Below are 25653 nucleotides of genomic sequence, written 5' to 3' on the forward strand. Positions count from 1 at the left end.
ACATGTGCGCTGTGAGTGGCAGTTGAGATGCCACACAAAAAGCATTGGGTGTGCACTGGGGGGCCAACTGGCTATCCTTCATGAGACTTGGACAGATTTTCTCCCACTCAATTTCACAAATGATGAGTTCTCTTGCTACCACTGCTAGCAAGCTCTCGTAGGTGATAATATATAACATGTGATCTCTCTCCAAGGGGCATTATTGGCATGGGAAATACATGTTAACATTGCCAAAGCAAGTGAAGTAGATAAAATACAAAAGTGAAGTAAACATTACACTCACAGAAGTTCCAAAATAATAAATACATTTCAAATGTGATATTATGTCTATATACAGTGTTGTAACGATGTACAAATGGTTAAAGTACAAAAGGGAAAATAAATAAACATAAATATGGGTTGTATTTACAATGGTGTTTGTTCTTCACTGGTTACCCTTTTCTTGTGGCAACAGGTCACAAATCTTGCTGCTGTGATGGCACACTGTGGTATTTCACCCAGTAGATATGGAAGTTTATCAACAGCGGGTTTGTTTTCAAATTCTTTGTCGATCTGTGTAATCTGATGGAAATACGTGTCTCTAATATGGCCTCTCTCTCGCTCTCTCTCTCTCAAATATGCAGCAGCTCAGTGCATCGGACACTATACCTGGGCAGTGTTTAGACAGGCAGCACAATTCTGATCTTTTGTCCACTAAATTGGTCTTTTGACCAATCACATCTTTTCACATCAGATCTTTTTTAGAGCTGATCTGATTGGTCAAAAACACCACTAAAAGTCAGCATGCCTCCCTCCAATAGTGGGTGAATGAAGATCCACATGCCATAATAAATGCTCTATATCCCCTAGCATTAGTCTATAGACGCTGCGAATTCCAGTAATTTGTCTGTACAGCACATCATGTAGATGGGTTCATCTGACAGTGGGTGTTATTGTCAGGACTATTCATGTGGTGTAGATGTTAGTGGACCAGTTCATGAAACTGCCTGCACTAAACAGACTAAATTAAGATATGAGCCACACAGCCAACAATTGCCATGCAGCAAACATAGAGAAGTTAACTTGCTATTTATCAAACGTTTCTATATGTCGCAGAGACACCGCCCTCGGCAACTTTCGTCAACAGTCGGCTTCGTTACCCTTACAGCTCGAACACAGCCAGTGCAATGGACACATTCCACATCTCAGATGTTGTTGCATGCATCAACCAATGGTTGAATGCCAGGTCATCGACTGTGCAGTCGGGCACCAGATCACTATAACAAGCGATGTGGTTAGGTGATACGTTTAAATACCTATCCAGGCGTTGTAAGATATGGCATGTGTCAGCAACATCTGAGCAGGGGAGCATCTCTGCTTTGTGTGTTTACCTGATGTAAGTATTTGTCTGGTCAACTTAATATAAAAAAATACTTAATTTGTCTCTGTGTTAATGGTCCGTGTTTAGGACCAAGCCACATTTGTTTATTGGCACACTAGTTTTCACGCTCTCCGGAGCCGATGTGAGCAAGACCTTCAAACAGGTCAACATTCACAAGCATGTGGGGACAGACAGATTACCAGGACGTGTACTCAGAGCATGCGCGGACTAACGGGCAAGTGTCTTCACTGACATTTTCAAACTCTCACTGACCAAGTCTGTAATACCTACATGTTTCAAGCAAACCACCATAGTCCCTGTGCCCAAGAAAGAGAAGGTAACCTGCCTAAATGACTACCACCTCGTAACACTCACGTCGGTAGCTATGAAGTGCTTTGAAAAGCTGATCATGACTGACATCATCACCATCATGCCGGATACCCTAGACCCACTCCCATTTGCATACCTCCCCAACAGATCCACATATGACGCAATCTCAATCGCGCTCCACACTGCCCTTTCCCACCTGGACAAAAGGAACACCTCTGTGAGAATGCTGTTCATTAACTACAGCTCAGCGTTCAACACCATAGTGCCCACAAAGCTAAGGACTCTGGGACTAAACACCTCCCTCTGCAACTGGATTCAGGACTTCCTGACGGGCCACCTCCAGGGGGTAAGGGTAACCAACAACACATCTGCCACGGTGATCCTCAACACTGGGGCCCCTCAGGGGTGCGTGCTTATTCCCCTCCTGTATTCCCTGTTCACCCACGACTGGGTGGCCAAGCACAACTCCAACACCATCATTAATCATTAAGTTTGCTGACGACACAACAGTGGTAGACCTGATCACAGACAATGATGAGACAGGCTATAGGGAGGAGGTCAGAGACCTGGCAGTGTGGTGCCAGGACAACAACCTCTCCCTCAATGCGAGCAAGACAAAGGAGCTGATGGTCCAAACACACCAAGACAGTCATGAAGAGGGCACGACAACACCTTTTTCCCCTCAGGAGACTGGAAAGGTTTGGCACGGTTCCCCACGGTTCTCCTTATAAAGTCTTACAGCTGCACCATCGAGAGCATCCTGACCGGTTGCATCACTGCCTGGTATGGCAACTGCTCAGCACCCGACCATAAGGCGCTACAGAGGGTGGTGTGTACAGCTCAGTACATCACTGGGGCCAAGTTTCCTGCCATCCAGAACCTCTATATCAGATGGTGGCAGAGGAAGGCCCTAAAAATTGTCAAAGACTCCAGTCACCCAAGTCATAGACTGTTCTCTCTGCTACCGCACGGCAAGCGATACTGGAATACCAAGTCTATGCCCAAAAGGCTCCTTAACAGCTTCTACCACCAAGCCATAAGACTGCTGAACAATTAATCAAATGAATCACTTTGCCCCTACCTACATGTACAAATTACCTCAACTAACCTGTACCCCCGCACATTGACTCGGTAACAGTATATAGCCTCGTTTTAGTTATTTTATTTAGTTACTTTTTTATTAAATTCAATTTTTTACTTTAGTTTATTTAGTCAAATGATTTCTTAACTCTATTTCTTGAATTGCATCGTTGGTTAAAGGGCTTGCAAGTAAGAATTTCACTGTAAGGTGTTGTATTTGGCGTGTGTGACAAATACAATTGTATTTTATTTGAAAGATTTGGTAGCAACCCATTTGGAAAGAAATTTGAATAATGACGAATGCTAAAAATGATCGTTAGAAAAAGTCTGATTTTCTACATTACAACTGTAAGCTGTTTGTGATAGCTGTAGCTGTTGTATCACTATTAAAGGGATAGTTACCTTGGTGCCCTTAGCCTGTAAGCAGTCTATGGACGAGGTATGACAACAATCCATGCATTGGTTTAGTTTCCCTGGCACTGTTTCCAAAATGTTAACGTTTTAGCATTCATGGCGCGAATCCTATTCCTGTCATGGAAACGATATTAGCATTTTTTTGTGCATCATGTCTTGTTTAGGGACGGAGCCCTTTTTAATATTAGCCAGTGTGCAGATTGATACATAAATATGCACATTTTTCTTACTTTATTTGGTTTATTCTATTTTCTATTATTAACTATATTCTTATCACTGCATTGTGAGAAAGAGATCAAGGTCAGAAATGCACTGTACTGTCTTACAGCTGTTGTAAACAGTGAAACTTAAAACTCACCATGAAGAGAATGACATTCATAGCCATAATCATGCATTTCTATACAGTACAGATCAGGGACCCATGATGTAATTCCATTACCATAATTATGTTACCAGGTGTAAATCCTCTTCTTTTCTTTCTTCTTTTTCAATAACCAAAAGAGATTTTTTCAAACTCAAACTGTCATGTCATAGCTGACACCCCATTCTTTCTGCAGACATCTTTGAATCTTAATAAAGAGCTTACATTTAAGAGTTTTTGGAAAACATAGTCACATAAAGAACTGAGGAAGATTTTGACCAATATTCTGTTACCAAACTTTGCATCTCTGCACAGTTCTTCCAGTATATGTATTTTTGTATATGTTCAGTTAAAAATGTTAAAAGTAATCACTGTATGGTTTGTTAAACTTTAAATACATTTTTTTTGTTTGGCATACATTTTAAAGTGAAACATCTGAGACTCAGTGTAATTCAGTTATCGTGGAATTGAACAGATACAAACTACAGTAGATCCTGTGTGGCATGGAACCCCTTCCCTGCATTAAACTCAGTACTTGGTAATATTCTAGAGTAGTCTCTAGTATATAAACTCGGTCAGCGTGTACAACTTTCCTAGAAAATATACCCACAACTGTTGTCGTGACGTGACTTTCATTAATGTGATGACTGTTATTTATTAAATCAAACTACCTATGTTTAATTGTTACTCAATTAAATTAATCATGTAACAATTAACTCATCAGGATTTTGGGTCACTACGGAAAAAGTTGTTTAATGAGTTACTTATCTCCCGACTTAAACTCTAAAGATATATAGATATCTCTTACATCAATAACAGTCACTTATGAATCATTACCTCATCAGTCTCATTCTGAACCCTAGCCCTTCTGAATACTCAGTACTACACAAATGTATTTAATCATTTATTTACTAACTAACTAAATAATAACACAGAATACACATACACACTTACAAGAGACAAAAAAAGTCCCTAGTGGACTGTCAAGATATGACGGCTTGTTACACATATGTAGAGTTGAGGGGTAGATAAAGAGAGGGAGAGAAAGAGAGAACACTTGAATACATTTGGAACTTACACTCAAAGGAATAGTAATACTTTGCACATGAACCACCGATCATTCAGAGAAGAAATGCAATATATATATTTACGTGTAGCTGTCCTTGATCGTCGTCTCTCTGTTGAACCACTTTCTCAAAAAGGGTTTGAGTGTCCTATCCCACTTCGGTGTGAGACTCGGCTGGTCTTGGAGTGTTTGTGAGAATAGATACTTCAGATGTACCAATGGTTGTCTGGGAAGGATTCTTCCTTCCCACCTCGTGTCTTTTACTCAAAGTTCTAGGACCACTTTTACATGCACAGCTGCAGACTGTGAATGTTCTGGTCTTTATCTTCTTCACTCGTGTTGAGAGTTTCAGAGTTTCTAACCTTTTTGTAATGTGGAGCCGCCGCTCCACGCTGTCTGGTCTTATAGTTTTAACCATTTGTGACATCTGGCTTACACCGTCCATCTGCTTGGTCTCAAGGTTAATTATTTAGGTTCAGGCTCCTGACCACTTTACACGCCAGCAGCAACCCGACATGTTTTGGTCTATTGTACATTTCGTTACCAAGGCTTTTATCCTCAAGTTAAAAGGGGGGCGTTCCATCACACCGACACAATGTCACTTGGGCCTGGTTACTGACTGGGCACAAGTTTATATGAAAAACGGTTTTCTAATTTAGAAGGCAACGGTATTCTGTAAACAAAGGCCTTTCTTTTGTGGATACTGAAAGGCAGAGAGGGAAAGTTCCCTCCTGCTTAAATTTACGACCTAGTGTTAAGGTGTCCAGACCGGCACAGCCCCCCTTCCCCTCTTCTGTGGGAGAGAGAGGGTCTGGCTACCTTCAAACATTTGCCTGATGGGTCCTTTGATCCACAGTCAGGAGAGTCATGACACTGTTAAGGAGTGTAAGGTGGACAACACCCATTAACCCCTAGTTAACTTGTCATTTGGAACAGGCTTGATGCGGCTAACATACACCAGTGTTTTGGGAGGCGGTGAAGCAAGGCAAGAAACAAGGACAGTTGAATATGGCATATATACAGATTTTTATAAAGTATTTTAAGCTTGTAGGGGGTAGTATGGTAAGTTGAACCAAATATTTAGTTGAGCCACTCTTGTTTCTAGGAAACCATACACAAAATGAATCTTGTGACCAAATATTTAGGCAGAGGTCATCATTCCATGGAGTATGTGAAGGAAGAAACCACATGGAAAAAGCAGTAAGCAAGTTAGGTCTAGAAATGTTCACAAAGTCAAATAAATGTGTTATAGGTTTCATGATGCTTGTCTCTAAAACAAAGTAGGTCATTTTAATATTGTTCTGCACATCAGTTGGGGTCTCTATAAGCTACAATATGAGGTCCTAAACCTAGCATGAAAGTGCATCCTTGTAGCTCTGTGGGCTAATATAGTCAACACGTTGAGCCAATGGCCACCATACCCCATGCAAATGATATTTACATTTTGTCCACTGTATGCATAATATGCATAGTATTTTTGCAATGTGTCATGCATATGAAATCAAGATAGTGTTTTTTTTTTATTGTTACAGAGCGGATAAGGGAGTGAGAGAAGGGAAGAAGCCAGTAGAAGAGCCACAGGGTATTTTCTGATGACATTGAGTCTGAGCTTGCATATCAAGAATCTCAGGGACCAGTTTCATGGGCTTAGTGGCCTCAAATGCAGAAAACTTGCCTACGAATTGGCACATCGAAACAAGATCCGTGTCCCAGAGAACTGGTCAAGAACTGGAAGGGTAAGTGATATTGAACAGAGATATATCTGAATGTAGGCATACATTTAAGATATACGATATACAACACCCGCATTCCATGAATAAAAGTTTGACCTACCAACACCATCACCTTGATGTAGTGATACCAAAAAAAAAAATCTCAACTAACTCCACTCTCCCCTACATTTTTAACCTGCATCATTCACAGATAACATTTTTTTTTTTAGAGATAGTGGTCTGAAAGACTAGTGATGATGTGAAGTTTAAAACTCCGGATGAAAGTTTGGGGATAACAACGTTATTCTAATCTAAACCTGTGAATGTGAGGTCCCAACCTCACTGTTTGGTTTCAGCTTGTGGCAGCGATTCAGGAACGCGTAGATATGACTTTCTTCCACCTGTAGAGCGTTAGTGGGCTGCTGTATCATCACTCAGTTAGCGGAGCATAACTACAGACACATATTCACCACCTGTGAATATGTGACTACTGCAGGCTTAGTGGTGACTGCCCTCTAGTGCAGAAAACGCCTAACAAAATCTGACACGGGCACAGTCTTGAAATAATACACACTTGATTCTATGTGACGCTTACGTGTGGTGATTCAAAACGGACTTATCATCAACTCAGCATGCACACACACACACACACACACACACACACACACACACACACACACACACACACACAAACACAGCAGCAGATTATCAATATTATATTTACTCAAGCTGAAAACATGAGCTTTTCCTGATCTGGCCTTGTCTGGTCTTACTTTGAGGGTTGGAAGTAAAAGAAACGTATAACCTCTACTAAAGCACCCAGTAACACCCAGTGAATACTAACCAGATGCCTGCATACATCATCATTTAGAATATATATTTTAGAGGACAACTCCCCCATAATGTCTTAAGGCCCTATCAATATGACTTAAACCATTGATTGTATGCTGTCAATAGTATTTGATACACAGCGCCATCTGGTGGGTTTTCAGTGCTACTATAACATCAAGCTGATCCAGTGACAAACCACTGCACTCGAGGCAGAAACGGCAGCCTACTCCAAACTTCACTCAGTAATTCCTGATCCTATACATTATGCTATGTTCCTCGTTAATTATTTAAAGTTTTAGATAATTAACCCTTTAGATATAAAACAAATATATAAAACAAAAATGTTTGATACAATATTGTTTTTTGGCCTTTACGACCAAAGCCCATAGAAACGCATTGAATAACAGATTGACATGAAAGAACAGTCAAATAATTCATCAAAAGAAACAAAGTTTTGAAGTGCCTGTCCTAAATCTAGGAGATATAAAATAACTTTTGTTCCTTTTTTTACACATATTTACTGTGCAAAAAAAAACTACTTTCATACTTCATACCTGAACAAAGCTACCTTCCTACTTACATTCGTTTTTTAAAATTGGTACCGGTTACCTTCAGACGAGTCCCGTGACACTTGCGGGGGTTGTAGAGCGAAAAAGAATCTCCCCTTTCCACAGTGGGGTCCCATTAGTTTGTAGGTCAACCCGTTAGGTTACTACAGACGTTTTCATGCGAAAACCGATTTTCGGGATGTCTCATGGTCTGACAAACACAGCTTTGTCACATTTCACCGCAGATGCGAAAGTGTGACACTGGTGGATTGAGACACATAAAATGCAATTTTTTTAAAATGTAATTTAGATTGAAGCACCGGTTCGTCAATTGAATCTAGAAGGTTAAACATTTTAAGCAATTATAGCCGCGACTTTGTTTAATAGAAAGCGCCCCACATGCCATTTGGGAATAAAATTGGATCTGTGGAGTTTAGGATTAAGGGAAGGCATGAATGATTGTGAAATAGCTAGACTATAAACGGTCCCCAACCTCTGTTCCAGGCACAGATCATTTTTTGATCACCCTAATGATTAAGGTTAGGATTAAGGTTAGTAATCTGATTCTAGATCTGTGCTCAAGGGAACATCTACCTAAACTGTATATTCTCACCCTATGTGTCACCCCACGCAACAGTTGAGACAGATCAGGGTAAGAGAATGGTTCCCGAATGGGTCTCAATTGAGATAAAGCATAATCCCAAAATACACACAAAAGGTGGTGTTGCATCATATATGTAACAGCCATTCTGTCATATGCTTCTTCTATTTTAAATCACAAAGAAATGTAAACCAAAAAAAAAAACTTAAACATATTTTTGTCAAGTTGGACCAAATCATTGCAACAATTATTTGTATTGTGCAGAACATGAAAAGCTGGTTAGACATTTGATTAAACAGAGCCCTTGGTTTGAAATATCTACAAAGTCCACTCACCTGAGAACAACTATAACAAAAAGTATTTATAAACACACAACATTAATTTGCATTTGTTTGATACCGTTCCATTTTTCCATTCCATGAATTGCAATGAGCCAGTCCTCTCCATTTCTCCCTGTTCCAGCCTCCACTAATATATTTTTTAAAAATGGCATTGAGTTACATCTTCCATGAGAAATTGGCCAGACTGTGCTCCTGAGAGTTTTAAAAGTGTTTTCCCCACACATTTCTGTTGATAAATGGCGTGTTTCAAACTCTAATAACTCATTAGGATGGAGGGGCAGACATTCTAGAAGTTCTGGAGGAGTCTGCTCAAGCAGGAAATGAAGGCCCACAGGGGACCATGATGTGCAAAAAGTGAATTAAAATGGGCACAACTTTTCCCCATTTATTTATTTGGTCATTTTTCAGGTACGACCATTAAAATGTCTCTGTCTGACAGGCGATAATACACCATGTCAAAGTTTACGGATTGTTTAACAATTCTAATTCTGTCACCGAGGGAAAACAAATGTTATATTGATTTTGTTGACATATGGGTGGACTGAGTTTGCCCCTAGAATGCCTTACTTACAAAAGAACAGGTCTGAATAGGGGCGGCAGGGTAGCCTAGTGGTTAGAGCGTTGGACTAGTAACCGGAAGGTTGCAAGTTCAAATCCCCGAGCTGACAAGGTACAAATCTGTCGTTCTGCCCCTGAACAGGCAGTTAACCCACTGTTCCTAGGCTGTCATTGAAAATAAGAATTTGTTCTTAACTGACTTGCCTAGTAAAATAAAGGTAAAAAAAAACAAAAAAAAATAGGCAGCAGACACGCCACAAAGGGTTTCTGAGAAGAAAAAGCTCCCAAACATTCCATTTCACATCTTGAATAAGGCCAATTCTAACTCTAATTAATATCATCAGGCCAATTGTAACTCTAACTCAGCTTTTCCCAAACTCGGTCCTGGGGTCCCCAAGGGGTGCTCATTTGTTTTTATTTGCCCTAGCACTACACAGCTGATTCAAATAATCAAAGCTAGATGATTAGTTGATTATTTGAATTAGCTAGCTGTATAGTGCTAGTGTAAACATCTAAACGTGCACCCCTGTCATGGTTAGGTCAGGGTGTGACTTGGGTGGGCAAATCTAATTTTCTATTTCTTTGTTGGCCTAGTATGGTTCCCAATCAGAGGAGCGTGTGACCCTTCAGGCACCATGCTTTGCGGTTACACGTACTGTGTCTCCGGTACGCATCCACAGCCCGGTGCGCTCTATGCCAGCTCCCCGCATTTGCCGTGCTAGAGTGTGGGCATTCAGCCAGGACGGATTGTGCCGGCTCAGCGCTCCTGGTCTCCGGTGCATCTCTTCGGCCCAGGATGTCCTGCGCCGGCCCTGCGCACTGTGTCTCCGGTGCGCCTTCACAGCCCAGTACGTCCTGTGCCAGCGCCCCGCAGTTGCCGGGCTAGGGTGAGCATCCAGCCAAGACGGGTTGTGCCAGCCTCCATTGGTGATCCATGGCACGAAGCCTCCAGTGGTGATCCATAGCACGAAGCCTCCAGTGGTGATCCATGGCAAGGAGCCTCCAGTGATGATCCATGGCAAGGAGCCTCCAGTGATGATCCATGGCACGAAGCCTCCAGTGGTGATCCATGGCATGAAGCCTCCAGTGGTGATCCATGGCATGAAGCCTCCAGTGATGATCTGCGGTCCGGAGTCTCCAGCGATGATCCGCTGGAGGGGGAGGTACTGTCACGCTCTGACCTTAGAGAGCCTTTTTTATTCACTATTTGGTTAGGTCAGGGTGTGACTTAGGTGGGCAAATCTCTGTTTCTATATCTTTGTTGGCCTAGTATGGTTCCCAATCAGAGGCAGCTGTTTATCGTTGTCTCTGATTGGGGATCATACTTAGGCAGCCCTGTTTCCCACCTTCAGTTGTAAGAAACCCTGCTGTAACTGATAACATCAAGCAGTTACATAATTATTTTATTCATAAATGTAACCTATTAACAATCTTGCACTGTACATTTAAAGGATGGGTAACAAATACAAATGTATGTAATTAATTAACTCATTCATTCATCCCTTCATAAATACACCTATATACAGTACTACTGACACAAAGGCCGGTTTGGCCCAATAATGGGTTAAATATACTGGAAACACAATATTCAACATATTTTTTTTCAAAGCCTTTTTTAGGGACCTTTGTAAGACTCTTCCTGTGCAATAAGAGGTGACTTTTAAGTGAACTGAATAGACGTGTTCCATCCTAAATGGCATCATTTTCCCTATATAGCGCACTTATTTTTTTACCATGGTCCATAGGGCTCTGGTCTAAAGTAGCGCACTATATAGGGAATAGGTTTCAATTTGGGATGTAGCCATGAACTCATCAGCTCTTTGAGAGCTAGCTAGCTAAGTGAGGGGCTTTCAATGAAAATGTGTTATTGATGTGTATGACCTGATGTTAATGCATGTGATGTGTCATAGAAACTCTCTATAAGGGCTGAGACATCAATCAGGTGTAAACAAAACGTATTTTTGAAGAATGTGTATGTTTTCCCGATTTCTTTAAAAGACTGGACCACTAATGAGAGCTAATGTAAAGTGAACATATTCTATAAGACTGGGGGAGTGTTTCCAGTGTGTGTGTGTGTGTGTCAAATCAAATCAAACTGTATTAGTCACATGCACCCGAATACAACAGGTGAAATGCTTACTTACGAGCCCCTAAACAACAATGCAGTTTAAAAAAAAAATACAGATAAGAATAAGAGATAATAGCAAAAAGTAATTAAAGAGCAGCAGTAAAATAACAATAGTGAGACGTTATACAGGGGGGTACCTGTACAGAGTCAATGTGAGGGGGCACCAGATAGTTGAGGTAGTATGTACATCGAGAGTTATTACAGTGACTATGCATAGATGACAATAGAGAGTAGCAGTGGTGTAAAGAGGGGATGAATGAGGGGGAAGGGGGGGCACTGCAAATAGTCAGGGTAGCCATTTGACTAACTGTTCAGGAGTCTTATGGCTTGGGGGTAGAAACTGATTAGAAGCCTCTTGGACCTAGACTTGGTGCTCCGGTAGCGCTTGACGTGTGGTAGCAGAAAGAACAGTCTACAACTAGGGTGGCTGGAGTTTTTGATGGCAGGAAGGTTGGCCCCAGTGATGTACTGGGCCGTTCGCACTACCCTCTGTAGTACCTTGTGGTCGGAGGCCGAGCAGTTACCATTCCAGGCAGTGATGCAACCCGTCAGGATGCTCTCGATGGTGCAACTGTAGAACCTTTTGAGGATCTGAGTATCCATGCCAAATCTTTTCAGTCTCCTGAGAGGGAATAGGTTTTGTCATGCCCTCTTCAGGACGGTCTCGGTGTGCTTGGACCATGTTAGTTTGTTGGTGATGTGGACACCAAGGAACTTGAAGCTCTCAACCTGCTCCACTGCTGGCCAGTCAATGAGAATAGGGGAGCCCTCGGTCCTCTTTTTCCTGTAGTCCATAATCATCTCCTTTGTCTTGATCACGTTGAGAGAGAGGTTGTTGTCCTGTCACCACATTGCTAGGTCACTGACCTCCTCCCTATAGGCTGTCTCATCATTGTCAGTGATCAGGCCTACCACTGTTGTGTCATCTGCAAATGTAATGATGGTGTTGGAGTCGTGCCTGTCGGTGCAGTCATGAGTGAACAGGGAGTACAGGAGGGGACTGAGCACGCACCCCTGAGGGGCCCCTGTGTTGAGGATCAGTGTGGCGGACGTGTTGTTACCTACCGTTACCACCTGGGGCGGCCCGTCAGGAAGTCCAGGATCCAGTTGCAAAGGGAGGTGTTTAGTCCCAGGCTCCTTAGCTTATTGATGAGCTTTGAGGGCACTATGGTGTTGAATGCTGAGCTGTAGTCAATGAATAGCATTCTCACAAAGCTGTTCCTTTTGTCCAGGTGGGAAAGGGCAGTGTGGAGTGCAATAGAGATTGCATCATCTGTGGATCTGTTGGGGCGATATGCAAATTGAATTGGGTCTATGGTTTCTGGGATGATGTTGTTGATGTGAGCCATGACCAGCCTTTCAAAGCACTTCATGGCTACCGACATGAGTGCTACGGGTCGATAGTCATTTAGGCAGGTTGCCTTAGTGTTTTTGGGCACAGGGACTATGGTGGTCTGCTTAAACATGTTGGTATTACAGACTCGGACAGGGAGAGGTTGAAAATGTCAGTGAAGACACTTGCCAGTTGGTCAGCGCACGCTCGCAGTATACGTCCTGGTAATCCAACTGACCTGTTTAAAGGTCCTACTCACATCGGCTGCCGGAGAGCGTGATCACACAGTCTTCTGGAACAGCTGGTGCTCCATGCATGTTTCACATTTATTTGCCTTGAAGCGAGCATAGAAGTAGTTTAGTTCATCTGGTAGGCTCGTGTCACTGTGCAGCTCTTGGCTGTGCATCCCTTTGTAGTATGTAATGGTTAGCATGCCCTGCCACATCCAACGAGTGTCAGAGCCGGTGTAGTATGACTCAATATTAGTCCTGTATTGACACTTTGCCTGTTTGATGGTATGTCGGATGGCATTTCTTATAAGGATTTCTTATAAGCTTCCGGCTTGGAGTCTCGCTACTTGAATGCGAATGCTCCTTTAGCTCAGTGCGGATGCTGCCTGGTACATACGTACGGTCACTGTGGGGATGATGTCATCGATGCACTTATTAATGAAGCCAATAACTGATGTGGTGTACTCCTCAATGCTGTGGGAGGAATCCCGGAACATATTCCAGTCTGTGCTAGCAAAACAGACCTGTAGCATAGTGTCTGCTTCCTCTGACCACTTTTTTTATTGATCTAGTCACTGGTGCTTCCTGCTTTAATTTTAGCTTGTAAGCAGGAATCAGGAGGATAGAATTATGGTCAGATTTGCCAAATGGAGGGCGAGGGAGAGCTTTGTATGCGTCTCTGTGTGTGGAGTATAGGTGGTCCTGAGTTCTTTTTCCTCTCGTTGAACATTTAAGATGCTGATAGAAATTTGGAAAAACGGATTTAAGTTTCCCTGCATTAAAGTCCTCGGCTACTAGGAGTGCCGCCCCTGGGTGAACGTTTTCTTGTTTGCTCATGGCGGAATACAGCTCATTCAATGCTGTCTTAGTGCCAGCCTCTGACTGTGGTGGTATGTAAACAGCTAGAAAGAATACAGATGAAAACACTCTCGGTGGGTAGTGTGGTCTACAGCTTATCATGAGATACTCTACCTCAGGCAAGCAATAGCTCGAGACTGCACCAGCTGTTGTTTACAAAAATACATAGACCACCTCCCCTTGTTCTATCCTGCCGGTACATCGTATAACCAGCCAGCTGTATGTTGATATTGTCATCGTTCAGCCACGACTCCGTGAAGCATAAGATGTTACCGTTTTTAATGTCCCGTTGGTTGGTTAGTCTTCCGCGTAACTTGTCGATTTTATTCTCCGAAGATTGCACGTTTGCAAGCTGAATGGAGGGAAGTTGAGGTTTATTCGATATCCTACAAATTTTCAGAAGGCAGCCCGATCTTCAGCCTCTCTTTCTCCGCCTCCTCTTCATGCAGATCATGTATATCCTTTGCGTCTGGCTCATCAGTGTCAAAAAAAATTATTTGGCTAGTCCGTGGTGAGTAATCGCAGTCCTGATGTCTAGAAGTTATTTTCGGTCATAAGAGACAGTAGCGGCAACATTATGTACAAAATAAGTTACGAACAACACAAATAAACTAACAAAAAAGCACAATTGGCTGGGGGCATGTAAAACAGCTGCCTTCTACTCGGGCGCCATCTTCACCTGTGTGTGTGTTTGTGCACGTGCGAGTCTATGAGTTAACTGCCAGAGCCAATGCTATTTGATCTTATCAAGAGTTGCATTACACCTAACCAGACACACAGATCCAGACAAATGAACATTAAAAACCCCAATCTATTCCTCAGTCTTATACTCATATGTGCCTCTTAATCTGTAGGGTGATTGCAACAACAAAAAATTCTGCCCTCTCTTAGAGCATCTTGCATTCCATTTTATATGAAACACAAAATAAAATACAAGTAGTCAGGTGTTTTTTCTTGCATGACAATGTACTTCTCAGACAAATAGCTCACTAATAACCTTGTTCATAATACACCCAAAACAAACAGTTTTTCCTACAGTGTGGTAACTCACGGTTTTCCTCATTCCAGCAAGTAGTATGTTTTAATTATTTGGTTGACTGTTGGTTAAAGAGAAACTTAATGCAAAAAACAACTTCTCTGGTTGAAAACAAACTATGTGGCATTGATATAGTGAACGTAAGACACTGGCCCTGTTTGAAAGCATCAAATACATGATGCATTGTGAGCAAAGGGTGACTGACTGATCTACAAATAATAATGAGTAGTTATTTATGGTGCAAGGTGATTTGTAGATCAGTCAGTCGGCAGTCGCCTGCACTGTCGGCTGCAATGTCGAACAAGCCTACCCACATCGAAACACACCCCCAAGACCCAAATCTCGCTTTGTTAATGAGTACCAAAAGAGCCCAGGTGGAATCGGTAAATTCAGCCCTTATTTAAATGTAACCTTCTCTATCACTGCAAAAGGAAATACCCAGATAACCGAGTAACACCATTTACTAATTTATAAGGGCTCAATTCAATCAAACCCACTCAAACCATAATACTTGAAATCTTTCTGAGTGTTTGATTTAGCCTACTTGGAGTGCCAGGTTTGCACTTTAGGGACTTTTCTGTTGGTTCCATTGCAACAGACAAGCTCAATCAAGCACATTTGAAGTGAAATTATTAAAAATATTATTGAACCCAGAACAGTCTGATTGGATTCATTTCAGACAAAGACCTCCCACCGTTCAGAGCCTCAATCAGAGATAAAGCAGAAACATACTATGGCTTCACTCTGAATGTTTATCAGAGACGTTCCTCTCACTGGCATTGTCATTTAACATTGATGTCAAACCACACCTGCATAAAGCCTAATCATTCTGAGTGAGTCTGTGGTGCGGTGTTCCTTCATCTGCAACTGATTGAATTGGGGCCTTGTACATTTTCAGTTGTAAAGCTTTTCTTTGATCCAAAAAGTACTCGAAGGAAATAGTAGCAACATTTGTCCATGGTCAATATGTACAGTTGATGACAAAATGCAGTGGCAACTGGATATTTTTGCCAGAAAAGAAGGGGAAGAAGAAAGTTCATCAAATCTATTGCATGAGCACCTGCGAAACCAATAACCAACGTTAGCAATAGGCAATACCCCTTGATCAATAGATGTGACTCGATAACACTCCAGACATCAGCTGTCCACCCACACAATTGCCCTCAACATGGTATGTTTGCACAATGGGTATGAATTCATATAAATACACCAGATCTCTTAGTAGCAAAGATACACTGCAAAAAGAGAGCTTAAAGAGCAGGTAAGATGCTAATTTCTGTACTATATCCTTTCTACAGTACATGGTAGACATCATGTTGATGTCTTTATGATATACACATATTACTGTATCAGAAAAGTGGTTGAGCCTTCCTAAAAAGTACATTTTCCTTGTTCCCTCCTGCTCCTCTTTCTGTCCACTGCCTCTACATTTCCAACCATTGATACAATCAGGGATCGGAGAAGCATATGGTACAGAAACGTCTTTCCACGACATGGTCTCCATCTGCTTTAGGGGTCTGTTGACCAATCAGAGATCGACAACAACCATGACATCATCCAAACCCATTTCGATCCAGTCAGAGGTGACTATTGCTTTGGTTACTTCAATAATAACGAGTTTCCTCCCAGCTCTGACCATTCCAAAGAGGCAAGCTTACTACGCAGTGGGGGATATCAGTAAGGCTAACTCTTGGACCTTGCCTGAGTATATCACTCAAAGCTACTACAACACACTGAAGTCAGGGAACAGAAACAGGGACAGGATGATTGTCAGGGTTGTCCGGGCCAATGGGTCAAATCAGTTCAGGTTGGACGAGGTCTTTGTCACTCAAGTGTATCCGCTCATTGACAACTAAGCAAAGTCCAAATCACACAAATAGCATTGGCTTCGACCTCTTACGAGACATTCACATGTTACAGATGGTCAGAGGGAGGAACAACACATTGGCCGGTTTGGAGGCATTTCTGATGCAATTAGGATATCAAACGTGCCCGACAGCCGAATTTCAAGTCTGTTCCGCAAAGTCGGTCCGATTCCGAAAGGCTTCAGATGGTGGAAATCAAGATAGAGGATGATTGTTACCTGATCAAACTTCAAGTCAAACCAGCTGAGAACGGCCACCTGAAAATTAGTTGGAGCAACCCACCAAAGTCCCCATCATGGACCGTTACATGGTGGTGGGACTTTTCAAGGATGATGCTAGTCCGACTAAACTAGCTGAGTCCCCTTGTCGGCAACAACACATCCAGAACCTCGGACGTTTCCGTGGCCCTGAACCCTGGTCTTCAGGTCAGGCTGCATAAACGGAAAATCTCTCTGGGACATGACTGACATGAAAGTCTGGCGTGGTGCTGAATTTGATGATGTGGACGGGTTGATTACCATTGTTGTGAAAGGCTACGATATTAGCCTGCAGCTCTACATTAAAAAAATGGCTGCGCCTGCGCTCGCCTGTTTCTGAAGACGTCCTTCGCTGACTGGAAGGAGGTGTTTAATTACTCGTGGGTAAGGCACTACTCTGCGAACAGCGTCAACAACAACGAGTAGCAAACCTACCAGTGGGGCAGTGTATTTTACGAAAGAGACTTCCTTAGAGGAGATACCTGCATATGATGTCTATTTTTATGAGTTCAGCATGGCCATTTCTCCAGGTTCCCAGGCTCGATTCATGCTGTTGAACAACAATGAAGTAGCACGTACGGTGGCCTGGGATAGTCAACCCTAATAACCAAAGCCCACGATGAAATGTAGAGCATTTTTATACCATGATGATGTTGGGGTCTTTGAAGGAAATCTTTATATTAAAAAAGTATTTGACCTTTGAATCATCGTTGACATGCAACTTTTAATCAGACAATAAAGTCCTTTTTTCAAGGAAACTTGAATTTGAATCTTGAGTCTAATTACAAAATCACCGGTTTTTATTTGGCACCTCTTGTTTCATGAATAATTCTGACCTAATTTTCTAAATAAAATGCAATAGTAATAAACTGTACTAAATAAGCTATATCTATGATTAACGTGTTCATAATGTTAAAGTTGATGAATAACTGAACATTGCAAGAATACATTTATCAGTATGCAGTCATGTTGAAGTATGTGCATTCAACTTTTACAATACACTTGAATTTCAATTGGATCTTAAATGTAATACTTATTAGAGTTGTAGTTTCACTGTTTTTATATAGTGGTGCATGTGGTGAGTGTGAATGCCCCAGATGATCTGTATATGAAATAAACAGTTAAGTCTGTTAAGACCAATGTTGGAAGTCCATGACCTGAAGCAGCAATGTAGCATAATTCAAGCTAAACTGCAATAACATGATTAACGAGGGATCTCAATAACTCAAACATGGTGAGTTTTGATAAATGAACCTCGTTTGTGGCTGGTAACCAAGATGTAATGCGACTCAGTTTCGATGTTAACATGGTAACAGGGAATATGCGTTACTGTATTGGCCTAACACGCTGTCTGACTACACCTATGCAGGCTAGACAATTTCCTGATTATGTCACTCGAGACCATTCCAGAACAATAGGTGGCACTGAGCGTAATCGAGACAGGATCGTTGTTAGAGTTGTCTGTAGAGATTTGACGAGAATTGATCATATTTTTATTATACATCACCTTCCAGTTCAGCACAAATCAGCCAAATACCTTTGTGATACACATCGACCTTATTAGACAGATCTGAAATCGAAATGTGATATCATTTCTGGATTAAGCAGGATTCAAAATTAACACATACATGCACTTTAAAGCCAAGGAATACAGTCATAATGAGACCTCGAGCTGTGAAAACACGAGGGTGTTGATTGCTGGTATGAAGGTACGAATTAGATGGAGCGACCTAACCGCAGAAGGACTTTGTTGTCCTTAAGCCATTTTGCCACAACTTTGGAAGTATGCTTGGGGCCATTGTCCATTTGGAATACCCATCATGAAGCCATCTATTTTGTGAAGTGCACCAGTCTCTCCTGCAGCAAAGCACCCCCACAACATGATGCTGCCACCCCCGTGCTTCACGGTTGGGATGGTGTTCTTTAGCTTGCAAGCCTCCCCCTTTTCCTCCAAACATAACGATGGTCATTACGGCCAAACAGTTCTATTTTTGTTTTATCAGACCAAAGGATATTTCTCCAAAAAGTACAATCTTTGTCCCCATGTGCAGTTGCAAACCGTAGTCTGGCTTTTTTATGGTGGTTTTGGAGCAGTGGCTTCTTCCTTACTGAGCGGCCTTTCAGGTTATGTCGATATAGGACTCGTTTTACTGTGGATATAGATACTTTTGTACCTGTTTCCTCTTCACAAGGTCCTTTGCTGTTGTTCTGGGATTGATTTGCACTTTTCACACCAAAGTACGTTCATCTCTAGGAGACAGAACACGTCTCCTTCCTGAGCGGTATGACGGCTGCGTGGTCCCATGGTGTTTCTACTTGCATACTATTGTTTGTACAGATGAACGTGGTACCTTCAGGCGTTTGGAAATTGCTCCCAAGGATGAACCAGACTACAATTTGTCTTCTGAGGTCTTGGCTGATTTCTTTTGATTTTCCCATGATGTCAAGCAAAGAGGCACTGAGTTTGAAGGTAGGCCTTGAAAACATCCACAGGTACACCTCCAATTGACTCAAATTATGTCAATTAGCCTATCAGAAGCTTCTAAAGCCATGATATAATTTTCTGGAATTTTCCAAGCTGTTTAAAGGCACAGTCAACTTAGTGTATGTAAACTTCAGACCCACTGGAATTGTGACACAGTGAATTATAAGTGTCTGTAAACAATTGTTGGAAAAATGACTTGTGTCATGCACAAAGTAGATGTCCTAACCGACTTGCCAAAACTATAGTTTGTTAACAAGAAATGTGTAGAGTGGTTGAAAAACGAGTTTTAATGACTCAAACCTAAGTGTATGTAAACTTCCGACTTCAGCTACGTCATACGTGATATTTCTACAGTTGACGTTGATGTTTACCCTGACTTGCTTTACTTAATTGCCCCTAAAATAAAGTTGGATGAATAAAGTTGTATCGAATTGAATTCAATGAAATACTTGAAACAGCAGCAACAAATAAAAGACACAAGGCACCCAAATGTTTTTTTTATGAATAATTTATTGCCAGTAGGAAAGCGTGAGCTAATGGCAGTATTCAATAAAAACCTTAACAAGACCATAGCACTGCTCACACCCACATAGACATCTGAAAAAGTCAAGTGTCTATGGATAACTTTGCACTATAAATATATTGGGTCCCATTTTCGTGGTGGAAAAATAAAGAGGTTCCAAAGTTACCATGTACAAACAAACAAATCAAAAAATAGAACAACACAAGAATATGCAGTCGCTCATCGAAAGACCCTTTCTGAAATGAGCAGGAGACGATCAACTTTCAACGGATACATTGTGTTCTGGAAAAGCAGAGCTCTTCTCTTTTGTTAAACAAGTTTCGTTTTTTTCTTCTTGTGAATGAAGGAACAGTAAGGCTGATAATGTAACACACCATTTAACTTGTGTTTTTTTTTTGGGGGGGGGGAAACAAAAGCATGAAATATCTACAAAACCTAGTAAACCTTGAAATCAAAACTGTACATTTAAATTTACATTGAAAATGAACGAGGATTTGTATCAAAAATCCGTTTGCACTGTTTTACCTCTACAAATACAGATATCACCTTGAATTCTGTGTTTTATTTATCATAATTGTTAAATGGTGTCAATGGTTTTCTTTTTTCCTTTGTAGTTGTACATCAATGTACTTTTCCGTCAGACATTTCTTGTGCATAATTGACATTTACTTAAAGCAATGGCACAGCCAACTCAAACAGGGGTATTTTTCCAGTACTGCAGGATTTGGACTGAGTAGATAGAGGAGGCTACGGGGTCCAGTGCTAAATGATATCTCCTTGAAGACACAGCCGCCCAGCCAAGCAGCCTTCAGAGTAAGACCAGTCCCGATTACTCCTGTTTAGGTGAACAAATTCATTGCTCTCTGTGTGTACAGTGTCTTGCGAAAGTATTCACCCCCCCCTTCGCATTTTTCTTATTTTGTTGCCTTACAACCTGGAATTAAAATAGATGTTGGTGGTTTGTATCATTTGATTGCAGCTCCTTCAGGGTTATCTTTGTTCTCTTTGTTGCCTCTCTGATTAATGCCCTCCTTGCCTGCTCCGTGAGTTTTGGTGGGCAACCCTCTCTTGGCAGGTTTGTTGTGGTGCCATATTCTTTCCATTTTTTAATAATGGTTTTAAAATGGTGCTCTATAGGATGTTCAAGGTTTTGTATATTTTTTTATAACCCAACCCTGATCTGTACTTCTCCATTCCCTGACCTGTTTGGAGAGCTCCTTGGTCTTCATGGTGCCGCTTGCTTGGTGGTTCCCATTGCTTAGTGGTGTTGTAGACTCTGGGGCCTTTCAGAACAGGTGTGTATATACACTGAGATCATGTGACAGATCATGTGACACCTTTCACACAGGTGGACTTTATTTAATTAATTATGTGACTTCTGAAGGTAATTGGTTGCACCAGATCTTATTTAGGGGGTGAATACATATGCATGCACCACTTTTCCAGTTGTAATTTTTTTGTATTTTTTTAAAACAAGTAATTGTTTTCATTTCACTTCACCAATTTTGTGTATGTCCATCACATGAAATACAAATAAAAATCAATTTAAATTTCAGGTTGTAATGCAACAAAATAGGAAAAAACGCCAAGGGGGGGGGGGGGGGGTGAATACTTTTGCAAGGCACTGTATGTATAAGTGTGTCTGTGTCAGTGTAGTGTCTCTTTGTGTTGTGTGTAGTTGTAGTGTGTACATACACGGGTAGAGGGGGTTAACATAAGGGAGAGATGGAGGGGTGGGGGTTCAGGCACTTTTGTTTGGATCCAGTGTCAGACTTCAGTGTGCTGTTGGGAGTCCAGTGCGGGGATGGCCAGCTGCTCAAAGTGTCCCTCGTCACCGCTCTCATAGTCGCTCATCATGACCTCTGACTCCTCGCAGCACGCCGACATGTCCGAGCAGGAGGCCGTGGATGTGTACAGGGACATGGACATGTTGTCCAGCGCCGGCGCCTCAAAGTCCCCCCGTCCGTACCCCATGGGGTAGCCGCCCCGGTAGCTGCTGGCGCCGCCCATGGTGGACGTCGGGGTGGAGTTGGTGGCCGCCGTGGAGCTGCCCCGGCCCAGGCTGCCCTCAGCGTCGCTGGGGTAGTGGTGGTGCGGTAGGTACTGGTTAAGGCTATAGAGCTGAGGCAGTGGTGGGCGGTGGCGCACCCCCGAGGCCGAACTCGAACCTGGGCTGCCAGGAGGCGCCAGGTCCCTCCGGGGTGGTTCCAGGGTGGCGTAGCGGTCGCCATACTCGGGTAGCGGTGGCAGGGGCAGGGCCTCGTGGGCAGGGAAGTCCTCTAGCGGCAGCGGGTAGTCGCTCTCGATGTCGTAGCCGCCGGGGTAGTAGTCAGTATCGATGGCGTTTGGGTCACTGTACAGGGGGGCCGGGGACTCCACGACCTCATACTGCGGGAACTCCTGGATTCCAGGAAGTTGAACACTTGGCATCCAATCAGAGGTGTCCCAGTGATAGCCTGTTGGACAGGATGCAAAGAATTAGACACCACAGGTCCCACCACCTTACGCCTCAAAGCACATACCCACACACCAGCAGCATGTTAGTGTTAAAAACCCACACCATGCAATGTTCATGACACACCAACACATTCAGTTGGATGTGTTAAAAAATAAACACAAAAATCACAAAAGAGTTTAAAATGCACACGAACACACAGATAGTATAAACAAATACTGATTAAGATGTAATACACTTGAAACAGACACTTGTACTACATTGACTGCTTTTATGGAGTGGTTTATGCTGAGATCATTTCCAAATGGGGGTGAATACGATTAGTGACTTTCAAAGCAACGTTTCAAACATTTGCTTTAGAAATGGCTCAATTTCTTTTTAGTGTTAGACATCAAAGGAATCTAACTTCATTCAACGTGGGACTGTTATAGTTACTGGGGGAAAGCGGGGACACAAAACACATTTTAGGGTCTATGTGAGGGATTTGAATTGAAGTACTGTGACAAAATGAGTTTCCATGTTTAGTTTATAACTATCGATATGATATTGTTTCGACCAAATAATGCTTACACATTTCCAGTCTTATTTCCTCACAGCATCTACGTCATGCAAAGGATTGTTTTGTTGGTTGACAGTAAAGGGGGGGAACACCACTGGGCTTCAGGCAAAAAAAATGACAAAACAGTCACCTCTTGGGTTCTTGAGATCATGAGCCAAGAAAGACTCTTTAGACGCGGCGAGACGGGAGAGAGGGAAAACAAGTCAAGTTAAGAACCCGAGAGAGAGAGAGAAGCCCAGAACAAGAATGAAACATGAAAAAAAAAACACCAACTGCTCTTGAGTAAAGATACACGCCTACAATACAAACAACAGTAGTGCCATTTTCTTAAACGGTCAATCGAGGGGCGAGGGAAATTAACCCAGCCTCTTCCAAATGACATTTTCGCTGCTCTGTTAATTGGCCAATCGTGTGAGACATTTCAATTTTGAGACTCAAATTAGGCAGCGCGATTCAAATTACAATAATTTGGATGTCAATGAGATGAGGCATATCATTGGATAAGGAAATGGCATCTCCGAGGCCTAACTCATCATCCTGACACTGAGGACGGAGCATGAAACTACCAGACCTGGGTTAAAATAGTATTCAAAATCATTTTAAACTGTGCTTGCCTGTTGCAATGGAACCAATAGAAATGTGTTTTTAAAGTGCAAACTCCGCCCACCTGCTACTACTCCAGGCAGGTGGAAGCAAACACTCAAAGTACTTGAAAGATTTCAAATAGTATTTGAACCCAGGTCTGGAAACTACGGAACGCAACCACACAGAAACACCACAGACGACTAACAAGTATTGAGGTGATAGTAGTAAAAAAGTACCTTCTCCTTCCACCGAGTCAATAACAGAGTTGACAAGGTGGATAACCGTCACTATGGAGGCTTGTGAAAGGTAAGGGAAAGGAGCAGATGAGGAATATTTTTACATTAGTACAAATGATTTGGAAAAAGAAACCAAACAAAAATGGAAGAGCACGTTTGCGTCGGGAAACGTCCAACCGACGTTCGAGAAACGTTTCCCTACAAAAACATTTCCCCCCCCCTGTGTTGCTCTGAAACGTATGTAGTTTTTGGTTGGTGGGGGGGTAGGACGAAGACGGGAGGGACTGACTGCATGATGTTGAAGGATGTCTACATTGGATGTTTGGGTTTCAATGGTTGGTCACAACACAGAGGTGGAACGGGACACGGTGGAGAGGGGAGTTTGGTCTTTGTGCAAGAGAACACACAGCAACAACATACGGAGATGCTAGGGGTGCCATTGATAGTATGGAAGGAAGGATCAGAGAAATTCTCAAGGATAAAAACGCCTTTCCAGCCCTAAAATAGCTAAGACTATATTTTTGTCCAAATACAGTCTAAAAAAACAACTAAACAATACTTCACAAAGAAGTTGAAATATTTTCTATATAGATATACTGTAAAGATATCTATGATAAATACATTAGATCGATGTATCAGAAATCCAGCAGGTTTTCACGGTCAGGTTATAAGGATAAGTACAGATGAAGGTTGTGGTGATTGATGGCAAACACATTCCCCACAACCCAATGTGAAATGAGGGCAGATATGGGAGAAGAACCATCATATGTACTTTATACCCTTGCTTAATTCTCCTCGCTGTCTTCTTCAAACATCCATCCTTGGCTAGATTTTGTTTGAAAAGAAACACATGCAAAAAGAGAGACAAAAAAAAGGGACATAAGTAAAATAAGAGAAAATAACTTAAAATCATGTTATGATGCTAATTTGCTAACTTCCTTGGCTAATGCTAATTTCCCCTCTTGCCTGTACAAGCACGCCTGTTTTGCGGCTCGGGCTGAGTAGAGGGCGAGAGAGAAAAAAGAAAGAGACCGACAGAAAGGCCTTTTTATTCTTGGAGAATCTTGCAAAATGTTTTTTTTTTTTCTCTTTGATCGCTTCCTTCTGTACCGAGGTGATTGAGGACTTACAAGCTGACCCCTAGTTAAAACCGTGTTCTGGGTCTGTGGACCGATTTGATCCAAATGGGAACTGAAGCCCCGCAGCAAAAAGGGAGAGAGAAGAACACATGACCCCACAGAGCCACCGCCGCAGCCAATCACGGCATGCAAAGAGCGATGATTAGCATGTAGCATGTTCACAAGTCACCTACGGCCAAGGGGCCACTCTACAAAGAACTGCAGTCAAACAAGAACCAGAAGAGTTTTCCACAAGCATCCCCACGTGTGCTTTCCACTGCAAACATGCACAAGTCTGATGTACTGCTTCGGGAATTCAGAATTATACAACCAAAGTAAAATAACATATTTAGATCTACAAGAACAAATATGGGTCTGTAGACGACCAAACTTGGTTCACTTCGGGTATGAATCAATCTAGTCAATACATTAGGACATTTATCAATGAAAAGAGGTTGACCATTTCTGTTCAGAAGCATACCGTTATCGTCACAGGACTCGGACTGGAAGGAGCTGAGGGACTGGACCTCAGACATACTGCCCCTGGTGTTGTAGTGACAGGCACTGTCCTCCACTGGCTTCTTGGTCAAACAGTGATCCAAGTCTACTACCTTAGCTGGAGTACAGAAGCACATGCACACAGAGATGTAGGTGGGTGAAGTAGTATGTCCGGGAAGGGACGACACGCAGGGATTTGCTACATTTCTACTGTGATCAAGTTCGAGGGGTTTTTGTACTTTGGCTTTAGTATTGGACACGAGGGTTGAGAGATATTTGCCCCTT

General features: G+C 42.3%; 1 protein-coding gene across 9 annotated transcripts in view; it reads right to left on the bottom strand.

Moving 5' to 3' along the window:
- Positions 1 to 21564: 21564 nt before the first annotated feature.
- The window catches only part of LOC110497459 (protocadherin Fat 1), a 103998-nt gene continuing 99909 nt past the window's right edge, over positions 21565 to 25653 (bottom strand). For 3 of the 9 annotated variants that reach the window (XM_036954381.1, XM_036954384.1, XM_036954380.1), the window contains 4 exons: positions 25352 to 25486; positions 23753 to 23812; positions 23062 to 23097; positions 21565 to 22373 (listed from right to left, as the gene is read on the bottom strand). In XM_036954381.1, coding sequence (XP_036810276.1) covers positions 21685 to 22373; positions 23062 to 23097; positions 23753 to 23812; positions 25352 to 25486 — 920 coding nt within the window. In that variant the 3' untranslated portion in view covers positions 21565 to 21684. Of the gene's footprint in view, positions 22374 to 23061; positions 23098 to 23742; positions 23813 to 24882; positions 24944 to 25351; positions 25487 to 25653 lie in introns of those variants that run through there. The other 6 variants (XM_036954386.1, XM_036954385.1, XR_005037671.1 and 3 more) reach the window with 5 other exon arrangements.

The sequence above is a fragment of the Oncorhynchus mykiss genome, chromosome 19, assembly GCF_013265735.2.
Source record: "Oncorhynchus mykiss isolate Arlee chromosome 19, USDA_OmykA_1.1, whole genome shotgun sequence".
NCBI lineage: Eukaryota > Metazoa > Chordata > Actinopteri > Salmoniformes > Salmonidae > Oncorhynchus > Oncorhynchus mykiss.